Here is a 14667-nt window from a genome sequence, read left to right on the forward strand (position 1 = left end):
TAACAGCGGGGTTCTACTGTAATTGTCTTTTTCGACCATGGAATCAATGCTTTTTAACACCAATATCTTGCGTAAATGGTGCTATACTTGGCGCCTTTTGATCTCGTACCTTCAAATAGGAGTTATCAGTGGTTACACTCCAGTAAGGACATTTTTATTCAAAGAGGTGCCTCACACGACATATTTTTATCAAGAACTTCCTGTGAGAGAGCTTGCGGGGGCGGGGGGGGGGGGGTCTATCTGCTACCCCCCCCCTCTCCGTTACTCACGCCCTTGTTAATAAATATTGAGCTGGCGTATGAACGCTAGTGCTTTGAATTATGTATAAGTCGACAAGAGTGTAAACGTGAGCGGACATCAGGCTGATAGTGATGCTGAAGTTGTGTAGATAGGACCATAAGTCGGCAAAAAAGTGTGCAGCTCACTCAGACTCACTCAAGAAATATATTTTGCGCTTAGGGCTCATTCGGACTCAGACTCACCAAAATTTTCCTCAACCGGACTCACTCTGACTCAGACTCACTAAGATTTTACTCAACCGGACTCACTCGGACTCAAGCTCACCGAAATATTACTCACCCGGACTCACTCAAGACTCAGACTCACGGCTCGATCTGAGTCTGAGTGAGTCTGAGTGAGTCGACTCATGAGTGAGTTTGCCGACCTATGCTGAAATGCGACATCAAAATTTTCAGTAAACGAATGCTAAGAATTTTTTGAGATCACCACATCACATCATTACGAATCTGGGCTCTAAAGATAGTTAATGTTGTCTCTGATCTAAACGTTCAAGCTGTCGAAATTACGCCGATATGACCCAAACTGGAGACGGCAGAAACGAAAGAATGTACATTACTTCGCCCTAAACTTTCGTGTTTCAATCCGCGAGTGCTGTATAGGCAAACAGTGTTGCAGCCTGACATGTCATCCATCACTATAGATTTACTGCCCACAATGGTGACTCAAAGAAACCTCAATAGCAACACGCACAGCTCAAGTCCACACACAGCATATTTACAGGCACCTGTCAACCAGTGCAGTGGTAAAACCTGCACCTACCACACCAATATGGGGTCACAGATATGTAAGATGGTCTTGCTTTATTGCATGCAAATGTAGCAAAACACAGGCTAAAATGACATGATACTGGACAACTGCAACGACTCTCATATCCCGAGTGAAATTAACAAAACCCAGGACATTCACCTAGCTGCCGCAGCCCTCCAAGATGAGCCTTAAAATGAACCCTTGGTGGCTGCACTGAGTGAGCAGCTCTAGCACAACATGGGGCATTTTTATGACTGTCGTTGTTAGGCTCAGCAAGTTGCAAATGCAATGCTTTGGTACAAGGGGTGTACCATCCTTGCTTGTAAAAACCGTAGTTGCCTACTCCCACTTGTGGTGACACTGATGCAGCTAATTCTGGGCCATGATGTTAGTGGGACAAAACCAAGAAAGCATCGCAGTACAGCGATCAGAGAGCTAACACTAAGAGAAATGTATGGTTACTCATTCTCCTCTCCAGCAGCGCAAAAGGACATGGACCAAAGAGGAGACCATCTTTTGCGCTGTTAACCATAAACGTAACCTAACTCCCGCAGCCTACGACAATCCTTCGAGTACTATGCAACCAACAGCAAAACATATTGGCGTGTTGTGCAAACAGACGTTACGGACCGCTCCGTGAAGTGTGCGCAGCTGATCTGCTCCATCCTCATGCTGAGGCTCCTTTGAACACAAGCAAAGAAAGCCAGCTTCCCCTGCCAAACATTATGGTTAGGTGAACACTATACAAAAGGATGTGCCACAATCCTTGAGCAGTGGAACACAAAATTAGTCGGTTTTATTGAGGGACACTGCAGGTGCATATTTGCCGTCGCTGTGAGGCATGGTATGCAGTCCAAGTTCACAACATCTCCCCATGTAAAGCATGCAAGGTCTGCCCATGATCACGGCGTAAAGGGAAACGCCGGCCGTCTTGGTGGCTCCAGCCGGTACACTGCACACCATGATTGGCCCACCTCATCTTGACAGGGATCAGCACACACTGTGTTCTCATTGCCAAGCTTGCACTGAAGCACAAAGGTCAGTCCACTCAGTGCAGAGGCAGTGTTTCCTTACACCAGCATTTTGTTTCTTTGAGTTCTATGCGTAAGGATATAAGGAAAGAAAAAGCCATACCTGGTATGCACTGCTACCATCCCCGGCTGAAGAAGAAGACCCAGCAGTGTCATCTGGAGACAGCGAGCTAGACGATGATGTGTTGCTACAGTCAACGTCACCAAACTGCAGCCTGCGCCTCTCATGTGCATGCTGCCGCAAACTGAACGTGCGCTTCTCCACATGCAGGGGGCTCATTCCTGCATGCAGAAAGAGACCATTTACTGAAAGGTCACCACACGACAGCATATACTCATTTTCAGGCAGTACGACTTGTTTTCAACACCTGCGGCTCTTTTGTGTTTCGGGGCATTTGCTGTTCTTCGCAGTAGTCAATATGAAGACACAGCAGCCAGTAATCAAACCCACGAACTGGTGTAAAGCAGCAAACTGTCTGCGATAATTTCTACAACTGTAGCTACATGATAATGAAGAAAAGTGCATAAATCTTGCAAGGCTTAAAAGAGTACTGAAAGTTTTGGAGACTCTGGAGATGAGAAAAAAAATTTACTTGCAATCATTTTGAGTGCAAGCATGGATGTGCACCTAAGGTGATACACAAACGAAAATTGACACAATGCAGATTTTGCACACGGAACTGTTTAAAACATACATGTTCTTACGCTCATCATACACATCAAAGCCATAAGTGGTCCTATGTACAAATGTGTAGCTAGGATATCTGATGGTAAATAACCATGAACACACATAAAAAAGCACACATTACACATGAAACACATGGATGAATCCAGATGAGAAGGAACAGGCGCTCCTGGTCACCATTCTCAATCGTGATTAAATTTACTGTAGGTGCAGGTTCTCTAAAGTTAGTTTTCTGAAAAATATTTTATTTTCCTAAAACAAAATATATACGAATTTCAACTAGAAAAAACAATTTACTGCTGATTTTGCAATTTCTCAACTTTCAGTGCACTTAGCAAAAAGATGGTACACTTCTTGATCACAATACTTTTTTCCAAGAAACAAGTGAAATGCAACCTTACAAGTAATTATTGCACTCTGATACGAATGTAATTTTGAGAAAAAATTCACATACATGGTAAACGGCCCAAAATACCTGTAATTCAGAAATTCATTGCTTTAGATAAGTCAAAATGAGGATAATAAAACTCAGTAGACATTGACTGTGGTATTCGTGATTTCTTTCATTATTTTTTGTGGCTTTGTCAAAAGCCGTTATGCTTTGTGTTAAAACATGTGCGTTTCACCATGAACGTCGGAGTTTGAAAATAATTCTTAAAAAACGGCCATTTTCTATTTTGTTGAAATTCACTGTGGTTAATGTAAAGGACGCCTACCATTCTGCATTAGAAAACATTGCATTACTTCGTGCCTAACAAGTTGCCAAGCATCAAATGTGGCCAACTCAGCCTTACAGCCGTGCCACTCCTATTGTGTTGCAAATCGAATGCAGGTCATTCAAAATTAAGAGTCCCCATCAAAGTCACTGGAAGCTGTCAAAAGGTTGCATGGCTTTTGTCCTCTGATCCAGCACTTAGTGAGTTGTGGCAGTGGGTGTTTACACTTTATCGACAGGGGGCAAACTCCACTTGCACATGACAACAGTATTCAGAGCGTGAACGTGGCACTATAAAAAGTGAAAACCGTTCGTCACCAACAAGGTCCACGTCATGCAGCAAAAACTCTGCGGGTGGTTTTCCAGAGAGCACCTCCATTATGAGTTTCTGCTGTGAACTTTCTCGGCCACTCTTCTTGGCCCAGTGTACTATGCATGCTACGCTAGTGCATTCAGCAACCTGTGTGCTTTTATTGAGTGGCTGTGGAGCCATGTAGGAGCGCCCCTGAATTGTAGCAACATCCAGTAATGACAGCGGCGCCAAGGTGAAATCATCCCGAAATCTAGGCCCAGAATGAGCAGCCACTTGCCGAGTGTGGATCCACCCTGACTTGGGACACATGTGAAGCCTTGCATGCGCTGAAAGTAGTAAACGGTGACGCTGTCAAAGCCAACTGTTTTTCGGTGCCTGCTGCGCTTGTTCGAGGGTGGACCATCATCATCATCTGCCTCCGGCCGAGACCTGTCCCCCCCATTCGTGGATGGAGGGGCTTGCGGCTTTCCAAACTCCAGACCCAGGATGGCTTCAGACATATGGGCACACCTGGACACACACAACACCAATCTGTTACTGCACGTCTGAAATGTCATAGAATGTGGCAGAGCAGATAACGAGGGCAATGAAAGGCACAAGCTAGACCTTCTTTGCACTCTTCCCTTCACCATCATACACCAAAGATTTCAAGTCTGCTCAAACACTAGTAGAAAAAGTAAACTCAAGACTCTTTGTTGTCGTGAAAACAAGTGAGGTTGTCGAATCAAATCCCACTGCTTAGGACTGTCTGCTCATTCATGCATCATCAAGCACTCCAGAGTAATTGATCGACAGGTTTAACATTGTGCTTCAACAGTGGTATCCAAGCAGGCAAGCTTGTGTTGCCATTAAATTTGCAAAAGCGTGAATGAACTTTCTGATGCACCAATCATACTTGATACTGAATGCAACAGCATAATGATATTTTGTCAACCTGATCACCTGCAAAACAGTAAGGCGACAAACACACAGCAATATTTCGCACCGAAAGCCAAAGAAATAGAAACCACGCACACGTAGGTGATGTCTAATTATGATAATGTTACTATTAATTTGCTGGCTTGAACTCCTTCAACCAATCTGACCCCTGAACCAGCAATAAGGCTGAAAGTTTAGCAGAATAAGGGACAAAATTGGATGTAGGCTTAGAAGAAGAAAAAAGGGGATTATTCTCAGTTCTGACAATTGGTGCAATTCACTACATCCCGAGTGCATATCAGCTAGTTGGTGGGATGGTCCACTGATGACAAGACCTGGCAGATTGAACAAATGAAATCAAATATTCATTTCCACCATGTATAAATTCACAGATGCAGGACAACAACAAAAAAACCTGCGAATAGGTGACTTGACTACTCAGCCTATGTTTGGCATGTGGGCAACAGCAATGAAAAGTAGTTGCAAAACAAAACAAATAAGATAGTGCAGAATAAAAGAAAACACAATAGTCTAAAAAAAGGAAAAAAACAAAAACATGACAACAGGTTAAGTGCAAAATCAATTTTTTTCCACAAACATAGATCTAAGTTTAGTACAGCAACAAATAAATCAAAATTAATGAACTGAAGATAGTATAACAATAATGGTAAAGAATAACACAAGTTCTCCACACCAGTATTCAAGTGGGGTGTGACAACTTTCCAATACTCTCAGTGTCTAGTTGTGTAACAGTGATACTACGCCGGAAATTTGCAGCGTGCCGCTTTGGTTCACAGGTCAATGTAGAAGCATTTTTGAAGAGGGCACAACCTACCCAAGTTACTATTAATATCCTTTAACAGGTGTGGGAACCACGCCCACCGGCTATCTTGAGATAGCGCCATGTGCTGTGCAGAGGCAGTGCGAGTGGCCCACCTGAGCGGCTTAAAAGGGGCAGCCCGTGCGCTGCACGGGGCAGAGGTGCCTTGGCTGCCAGGAAGGACGTATGCTGCCACCCGCGCTGGCTGATTACTGCTGCCAGAAATCATGGTTGCCACCTCGCTGTCTCGTGTCCTTGGACCGACCCTGCCGTATGCATCGTAGCGTTAAATTATTGTTGTTTGTTGTGAGTTGAAGCCTCCGTCGCACACAAATAAATTACAATAACAAAGGAAAAACTAGAGTGCCCAGGTTCGTTAACGCACAAAAAACAGCTTAAGGAGCACGACATGCATGACTTCAGGTCGTACACGGCGTCGCTGGGAGTTCGTAATGCCGTCCGGGATGACCTTGTAGTCAAGAGCGCCGAGACATCGAAGCACCTTGTATGGCCCGAAGTGTCGCCGAAGAAGTTTTTCACTGAGCCCACGTCGGCGTATCGGCGTCAAGACCCAAACACTGTCGCCGGGCTGGTATTCCACAAAGCATCGTCGAAGATTGTAACGGCGGCTACCAGTCATCTGCTGATTCTTGATGCGTTGGCGGGCGAGCTGTCGGGCTTCTTCAGCATGCTGAAGGTAAACAGTGACGTCGAGGTTTTCTTCGTCGGGGATGTTCGGTAACATGGTGTCTAGCGTCGTTGCCGGGTTCCTTCCATAGAGCAACTTGTATGGTGTCATCTGCGTCATTTCTTGTACTGCCGTGTTGTATGCAAAGGTCACGTAAGGAGGGATGCAATCCCACGTCTTGTGCTCAACGCCGACGTACATGGCCAGCATGTCGGCGATGGTCTTGTTTAGACGCTCCGTGAGGCAATTGGTCTGTGGGTGGTAGGCGGTGGACCAGCGGTGGCTTGTCTGGCTGTATCTCAAGATCACTTGAGTTAGCTAAGCAGTAAAGGCCGTACATCTGTCGGTGATGAGGACCTCTGGTGAGCCATGACGCAGGACGATGTCTTCAATGAAGAACTTCGCCACCTCACACTGCCTCTAGGTAGGGCCCTTGTCTCGGCATAGCGGGTGAGGTAGTCGGTAGCTATGATGATCCACTTATTTTCGCATGTCAACGTTGGGAACGGCCCCAGTAGGTCCATGCCGATTTGCTGGAACGGTCGGCGAGGTGGTTCGATCGGCTGAAGAAAGCCTGCAGGTCTTGTTGGCGGTGTCTTGCGTTGCTGGCAGTCTCGGCATGTCCTTACGTAGCGAGTGACGTCGGCGGCAAGGCGCGGCCAGTAGTACTTCTCCTGTATTCTTGCCAGCGTGCGAGAAACACCAACGTGTCCAGCCGTCGGGTCGTCATGTAGGGCCGGAGGACTTCTGGTCGCAATGTTGAAGGCACCACGAGAAGGTAGTGGGCTCGAAGGGGCAAGAAGTTCTTCTTCAGGACAACGCCGTTTCGCAAGAAGAATAACGCCAGTCCACGCTTGAATACCTTCGGAATAACATCGGTCCTACCCTCGAGGTATTCCACATGGCCCCTGAGTTCTGGGTCGGATCGCTGTCGGTTAGCGTAGTCGTCGGCACTTATGGTTCCCAAGAAGCAGTCATCGTCCTGGTCGTCCTGCAGCAGCGGGTCGACGGGAACGCGAGATAAGCAGTCGGCGTCAGAGTGCTTCTTCGGGATGTAGCGCTGGCCAACAAACGCCCTACCGCCCGCCTGTCAGCCAGCACTATACCCCGAGGAAGACCAAAGTCTGGCGTGCCCCCGACCACCGACCACTCTGCTACCATTACGGAGAAGCTGGTCACACCTACCGCCGCTGCCAGTACCGACAGATGGGACTGCGTGGTTTCGCCATCAACGCGGCACATCCAGAACAAGGCGCATCAATGCGGCACGTCCAGAACTGTCTGGCAGGAACGCAGTGGACTCCCCTCCCCTAGAGGACCTTCCCAATCGCCGTCGCCAGACCACTACGCCTCTCCCCAACGCCGACCATACACTGGCCCAACTCAGGGCCGGTCGCCTAGCCCATATCCGGAAAACTAAGGGCAGCAACCGATGGAGGTGCGGTTGCTGTACGACGAAATACTGAAGATCCTCCGCCGCCGACGCCACAACGAAGCCTTCAGGACACGACACGAACCAGACAGAGCCCCGACGACCTCGCGGACCAAAGTAGACCTGACGAAGCAACGTGGAAGCAGCGGAACAAACCGACGTAGCCGTGACCCGATGCCACGACCTAACTGCAACGCAAGAAAACGAACTAGCGACCTCGACGTTCTTATCAACGGCCACAGCGTCACAGTTCTCGTCGACATCGGAGCCGACTATTCTGTCATCAGTGGACCATTGGCCACGAAGCTGAAGAAAGCTAGGACAGCTTGGGAAGGCCCCGAAATCCAGACAGCTGGAGGTCACCTAGTAACGCCAGAGGGAATCTGCACAGCGGGACTCACCATTAACAACCGGATTTATCCCGCGAACTTCGTAGTCCTGCAGCGTTAGTTCTGCTGGTGAACGTATCATTTGCCCTGATGGTGTTCTGCGGTGAATGTGCAACCACCTGGCCAATCTTGTGCTAAAGCTTTCCCCGGTCATATGTTGCAGACCCTCTTTTACGGAACGTACAGCTCTTTCGGCAAAACCACTTGATTGCGGCTTGGAAGGTGCTGTATGAATGTGTCGCATGCCATTTTGTTACACAAAGTCTTGAAATTTGACTCTGGTAAATGATGTCCCATTGTCCATCACCAGGGACAAGGCAGGCTGAAATGCACGAACACAGTCCGTAACTGTTCTACTGTCACGGCTGCCATAGCTGATAGGGTTGGAATGGCTGTCCACAATCACCAAGATCATCTTGCCTTCCACTGGGCCTGCAGAGTCAACATGGACGCGGGTCCATGGCTACATTGCGGCTGGCCAGGTCATCATATTGTAAGAAAGAAACCTAGCGCAATTTATAATTTCCACAAAGCACTCACAGAATCACACACGCACACACTCAAGGCACACACACCACACACAATATGACGAGTTACCGCCACTAGCTTACAATATGACAAGTTACCAACTAGCCCAACAACAAGTTTTAATAAAATATGGCCAGCTCAAGGGTTCCTTAGATGCAGGCACTGCCACCACTTGTTGACACACACTGCATTCGTGCAAGAGTTGTTCCACGTCCCACCCTATGCCAGGCCACCATATCAGTGTCCTTGCCAGAGCTTTTGTAGAGTTGATTCCGAGATGTGTGTCATGTAGTTCTAACAGGGAAGCCCTTCTTGCCTGCTGAGGAATCACAACACAATCCCACGGCAGATCAGTCCACTGTCCACTTAGGGTTCAGTTCGACCATATGAGGGTCCTTGCCAGAGCTTTTGTAGAGTTGATTCCGAGATGTGTGTCATGTAGTTCTCACAGGGAAGCCCTTCTTGCCTGCTGAGGAATCACAACACAATCCCCACGGCAGATCAGTCCACTGTCCACTTAAAATTCATGTCGTAGCCACCAGAAAGGTTGCAACTTGTGGTCTTTAACCTTCCCTGGCCATCTTTGTTGGCTTCGGTGACGAACTTCCATTAGCAAAGGTTCTTTCTGGGTCAGCTCCTCAAGTAGTTGACGTGACAGTGGGCTGCTGTCAAGAAGACTTGTAGACAGTATTCGCTCACTCTGACAATTTGGTTCTTCAGCTTCTTCTGTTGAAAGTCTACTGAGAGCACTAGCAGTTCAATTCTGATGTCCCAGTTTATATTTAACGCTGTTCTAATCCACTCCCACGATTAGACCCCATCTCTGGATTCCGGCTGCCCCTACCGCAGGTACCGCCTTGGTTTCCTTAAAGGGGTGATGAACCAGCCCTCGTGCTTGGCGTGCAAAACACCTTGGAATGAGTCATCCGCCTCCCACGAATATATAGTCGAAAGACTCATTAACCTAAAGTAGGACTGGAGATCGCGATCACCATATCTACCTAACGCATTCCCTCTCAACTCACTTCATTCCGAAGGAGACGGCACCGCCATTCAAGGTGCCCCGCCCAGTGCATTACATCACCTCGCTTGAATATTGTGTGGTTTCCTTCCCGTGTAACTTGGCAGTGCTGACGGCTGCTGCTGGCAACTCAAAGTTCCGGTCAGCTGCTTCTTGCTGCACTGTAGCTGTGCTAATGTGAACTGTAGCTGTGCGGTCTGGCGCGGTGTATCCAGTGATCCCCACTAGGGGGAGTTGGATGCCCCTTCGAGCCAAAGTCCCTGAAAAATATAATGCAGCATCTCTTTGCCTCTCCCTCCTCTCCTAGCAGCAGCAGCAGCACCTCTAGCGTGTTCTGCTGAAAACTACGGATTTTTCTCGCTGTAGAAACAACAGCTTCTTTCTGCTATCACTGGCACAGCAGGTCAGCATACCAAAGTAATCCGAAAATTTCAAAGTAATCACAGAATCAACTCGACTCATAAATTTTCTGGCCCAAGAAGCTTTGCAATTATTATTTAATTTTACAAACATACCTCCTCATTTACCTTCTTGTCAATAAAAGATCAACCATTTTTGAAGGGGTCTTTCAAAGTAATCACAGAATGAACTCTCCTAAAAAAACTGTCCCAAGAAACTTTCCAATTATTTAATTACAATAACCTCCTCAGCTACCATCGTCAATAAAGATAGATCAACCGGATATGAAGGGGCCTTTCAAAGTAATCAAAGAATAATCTCACCTCATGAATTTTCTGTCCGAAGAAACTTTCCAATTATTTATTTTACAAACATCCATCCTCATTTACCTTCTTGTCAATAAAGAATGAGCTACCCCAATTGAAGCGGCCTTTCAAAGTAATGACACAGTGAACTCAACTAAATAATTTTCTGTCCCAAGAAACTTTCCAATTATTTAATTTTACCAAGATATTTCCTCATTTATTTTCTTGTCAATAAAGAACGAACAACCACTTTTGAATGGTCCTTTCAAGTACTCACAGAGTAAACTCGCCTAATGAATTTTCTGTCCCAAGAAATTTTCCGATTACTTAACTTTACAATCTTACCTCCTCATTTACCTTCTTGAAAATAAAGAATAAGAAACCACATTTCAAGGGGCCTTTCAAAGTAATGAGAGTGAACTCGCCTCATGAATTTTCTCTCCCAAGAAACTTTCCAATTAATTATTTTACAAACATGCCTCCTCATTTTCCTTCTTGTCAAAAAAGAAAGATCCACAACATTTGAAAGTGCCTTTCAAAGGAATCACAGAATGAACTCTTCGCATCAATTTTCATTTCCCAGGAAACGTTCCAATTATTTAATTTTTCAAACATACCTCCTCATTTACCTTCTTGCCAAAAAAAGAATGAGCAACCACATTTGAAGGAGCCTTTCAGTGCAATCAGAGTGAACTCGCCTAATGAATTTCTTGTAACAAGAAACTTCCTAGTAATTGAATTTTATAAACGTACCTCCTCATTTACCTTCCTGTCAATAAAGAATGAGCAACAACAGTTCAAGGTCGCCATACAAAGTAATCGCAGAGTGAGCACGCCTAGTGAATGTTCTGTCCCAAGAAACTTTCCCATTATTTATTTACACTAACCTCCTCATTTACCCTTGTCAATAAAGAATGATCAACCGGATATGAAGGGCCCTTTCAAAGTAATCACAAAATTAACTTGCCTAATCAGTTTTCTGTCCCAAGAAACTTTCCAATTATTTAATTTTATGAACATACCTCCTCATTTACGTTCCTGTCAATAAAGAATGAGCAACCACATTTGAAGAGGGCCCTTCAATGTAATCACAGAATGAACTCGCCTAATGAATTATCTGTCCCAAGAAACATTATAATTATTTAGTTTTACAAACATACCTCATCATTTACCTTCTTGTATATAAAGAATGTACAAGCACTTTTGAATGGCCCTTTAAAGTACCCAATGAGTGAACGCGCCAATTGAATTTTCTGTACCAAGAACTTTCCAATTATTTATTTTACAAAAACATCTCCTCATTTACCTTCTTGTCAATAAACTTTAAAGGATGATCAACCACATCTGAGGGGCCTTTCAAAGCAATCACAGAATGAATTCGCTTCATGAATTTGCTGTCCGAAGAAACTTTCCAATTATTTATTTTACAAATATGCCTCATTTATTTTCTTGTGAATACAGAATAATAATAATAATAATTATAATAATAATATTATCTGGGGTTTAACGACCCAAGATAACAATATAATTAACTTGTCAATAAAAAAAACAACCACTTTTGAAGAGGCCTTTCAAAGTAATCGCAGAATTAACTCACCTAATGAATTGTCTGTCCCAAGAAACTTTCCAATTGTCAAATGTTACACACACAGCTCCTCATTTACCTTCTTGTCAATAAAGAATAAGGAAACACGTTTGAAGGGGCCTTTCAAAGCAATGGCAGAACGAACTCACCTTATGAATTTTCTGTCCCAAGCAACTTTCCAATTATTTTTTTACAAACATACCACCTCAATTGCCTTCTCAATAAAGAATGATCAACCAGATTTCAACAGGCCTTTCAAAGTAATCACAGAATGAACTTGCCTAATGAATTTTCTTTCCCCAAGAAAAATTCTCATTTAATTTTACAAACATGCCTCCTCATTTACCTTCTTGTCAAAGAGAGATCAACCACATTTGAAGTGGCCATTCAAAGTAATCACAGAATGAACTCGACTCATAAATTCTCCGTCCCAAGAAACTTTCGAATTATTTCATTTTACAAACATGCCTCCTCATTTACCTTCTTGTCAATAAAGAAAGATCAACCGCTTTGGAAGGGGCCTTTGAAAGAAATCCCAGAATGAACTCGCCTCGTGATTTCTCTGTCCCAAGAAACTTTATCATTTTTAATTTTACAAACATACCTCCTCACTTACCTTCTTGTCAATAAAGAAGGAGCAAACAGGTTTGAAGGGGCCTTTCAAAGCAATCACAGAATGAACTCGCCTCACAAATTTCCTGTCCTAAGAAACTTTCCAATTATTTAATTTTATAAACATATCACCACATTTACCCTCTCAATAAAGAATTATCAACCAGATTTCAAGGGGCCTTTCAATGTAATCACAGTATGAACTCGGCTCATGAATTTTCCGTCCCAAGAAACTTTCCAATTATTTATTTTACAAACATACAGGGGTGCAACACCCAAAATAGTATTTGGAGCAATTTTGGGAGCAGGAAAATCTTGCTTTTGGAGCAGGAGAATCCAAATTTGGAGCAGGTTACGGGAAAAAAAGAACTCCGTTTTGGAGCACAAAATTCCGAATGTGGAGCAGCTTCATAAACAAAGCTTGCTTTTGGAACAGTAACAAAAAATATATATGCAAATCTTTCGATGTTACCACAATCATGTTTTAAGCGCACAACATGCTAAATAAGACCAATGAATTCTGCGGAAACCACTAAGGCCTTGTGCATGATGAATTTGCACCAAGGTTTTGCACCCAGGTCCTTTACACCTGGCCTACACAAGTGGCTGATCACATGATTGTTGCAGTCCACTCCATTCAGCAGCGATGCACTGAATTTTGTATTCCGCCCTGTTAAGAAGAAGATCTATGAGGAGAAAGTCCATTAGAGAGGCACCAAATCTATATATTGGTGTGTTATGACATGCAATGTCTAAGACAAACCAGGAAAAATGTGCAATCGTCGTAAGCGCGCCCTGCCCCCTTATCTTTCATATTATGTATATATATATAGACAGAGAGAGAGAGAGTGAGAGAGAGAGAGAGAGAGAGCTATGCACAGCAAAAATCGGCATCCTTTCATTGTACGCAGTGCCTGTCGCCGAGTAGAGCGGAACCCTTGCTAGTTTCGTGCAGCGTGTCACCAACAAAGCTGACGCCGTCACTGCCGGGTCGGTCGCGTGCTCTACCGTTAAGAAAACTTTTCTCGTGACGTAATCCTACCCGTTCCACTCGTGACCGCGTGTAGGGATACGGTAAAGATTTCGTTGGGAAACGCAGCGATGGTGAGCTGCTTTCGTTTCTGCAACCGACACGCAATCTGTGTCTCCACTCAGGAGGCAGCAGCCAACGGCATGTTTGGCTTCGTCGCGTATAAAATGCGTGCAATATTTTGACAGTAGTACCAAAAGCACTATGCCACACGCGCTACCGAGCCGATATAAAGATCCTGATCGCGTTAAGGTTGCCGGCGATAACTCGCACTGGCGTGCTCGTTAGTACATGCCATCAAACCTTCGTGGGAGCAAAGCGGCGACGGCACTCGCGTCAAAATCATTGGTACACCAATATGTCCACATTTCCCAAAAAGCGGAAGGCCTTTATCGGCACATTGTGGTGTCGGCCCCACCGCGAGTTGAAGGGAGCAAGTACCTTGTCGAACTCGTTCGGATAAGGCGGTCAAGGTTTTCGTGCGTAGCATTTCTCTAAACAACACTTTACTCGTCACTACATTTAAAAAGAATTTGCTGTATATACAACCCGCGAATTTGTGCACGTGAGCGCGTTGAACCGCACTCCACCTTATCAGAACGACATCCCCACTAAGATTCGCAGCACGTGTCAAACAGCCCGTTTGCCGGTTAACCTTCTTTACGCGGTGCTTCCACATTAAATGGCCGCTGACCTCTGCTTATGTTGAATGACCTTCTAGAGCACCATTTGAACCAGCAGCAAAAGCTTCATTTAGCCCCATCGGCCCACCAGCAAACCGACCAGAACAGATTAACGTCAAGTTTGAGTCAAGCACCACTGGATCCGATTGGATTGGATGAACTTGCCTCTTCCAACATTAGGTCGCCAATGCGGGCTTCGTTCCGCACTAAGACCAGACTAAAGCTAGCGGAACCGAAAAAATTTTGCAGTTACCCGAGGCGTTTTGGCGCAGCGCAGCGCAATTTCGACAAATATCGCAGTTTCAGCGCAGCTCGGCGCAGAAAAACGAAATGGCATCATATTGTCACGTGGTCGTGACGTCAACGAAGACAGCACTCAGCACGTCCGAGATGAAACTGTTTATTTGGCCGAACTTGTGGCCGGGAAACTGAAGGTCAAACTACAGCAATACACTGATAGCGTCGA

The 14667-nt window shown here is 45.2% G+C and overlaps 1 protein-coding gene across 1 annotated transcript in view; it reads right to left on the minus strand.

Annotated features, from left to right (window-relative positions):
* Positions 1–14667, minus strand: part of LOC119389531 (cysteine/serine-rich nuclear protein 3) — a 382433-nt gene that overhangs the window by 239054 nt on the left and 128712 nt on the right. The window contains exons 2-3 of the mRNA XM_037656849.2: positions 4069–4301; positions 2182–2360 (exon numbers count right to left, since the gene is read on the minus strand). Of these exons, the coding sequence (XP_037512777.1) occupies positions 2182–2360; positions 4069–4291 (402 nt within the window). The 5' untranslated portion in view covers positions 4292–4301. The remainder of the gene's footprint in view (positions 1–2181; positions 2361–4068; positions 4302–14667) is intronic.

Source organism: Rhipicephalus sanguineus, chromosome 1, assembly GCF_013339695.2.
Source record: "Rhipicephalus sanguineus isolate Rsan-2018 chromosome 1, BIME_Rsan_1.4, whole genome shotgun sequence".
Classification (NCBI taxonomy): domain Eukaryota; kingdom Metazoa; phylum Arthropoda; class Arachnida; order Ixodida; family Ixodidae; genus Rhipicephalus; species Rhipicephalus sanguineus.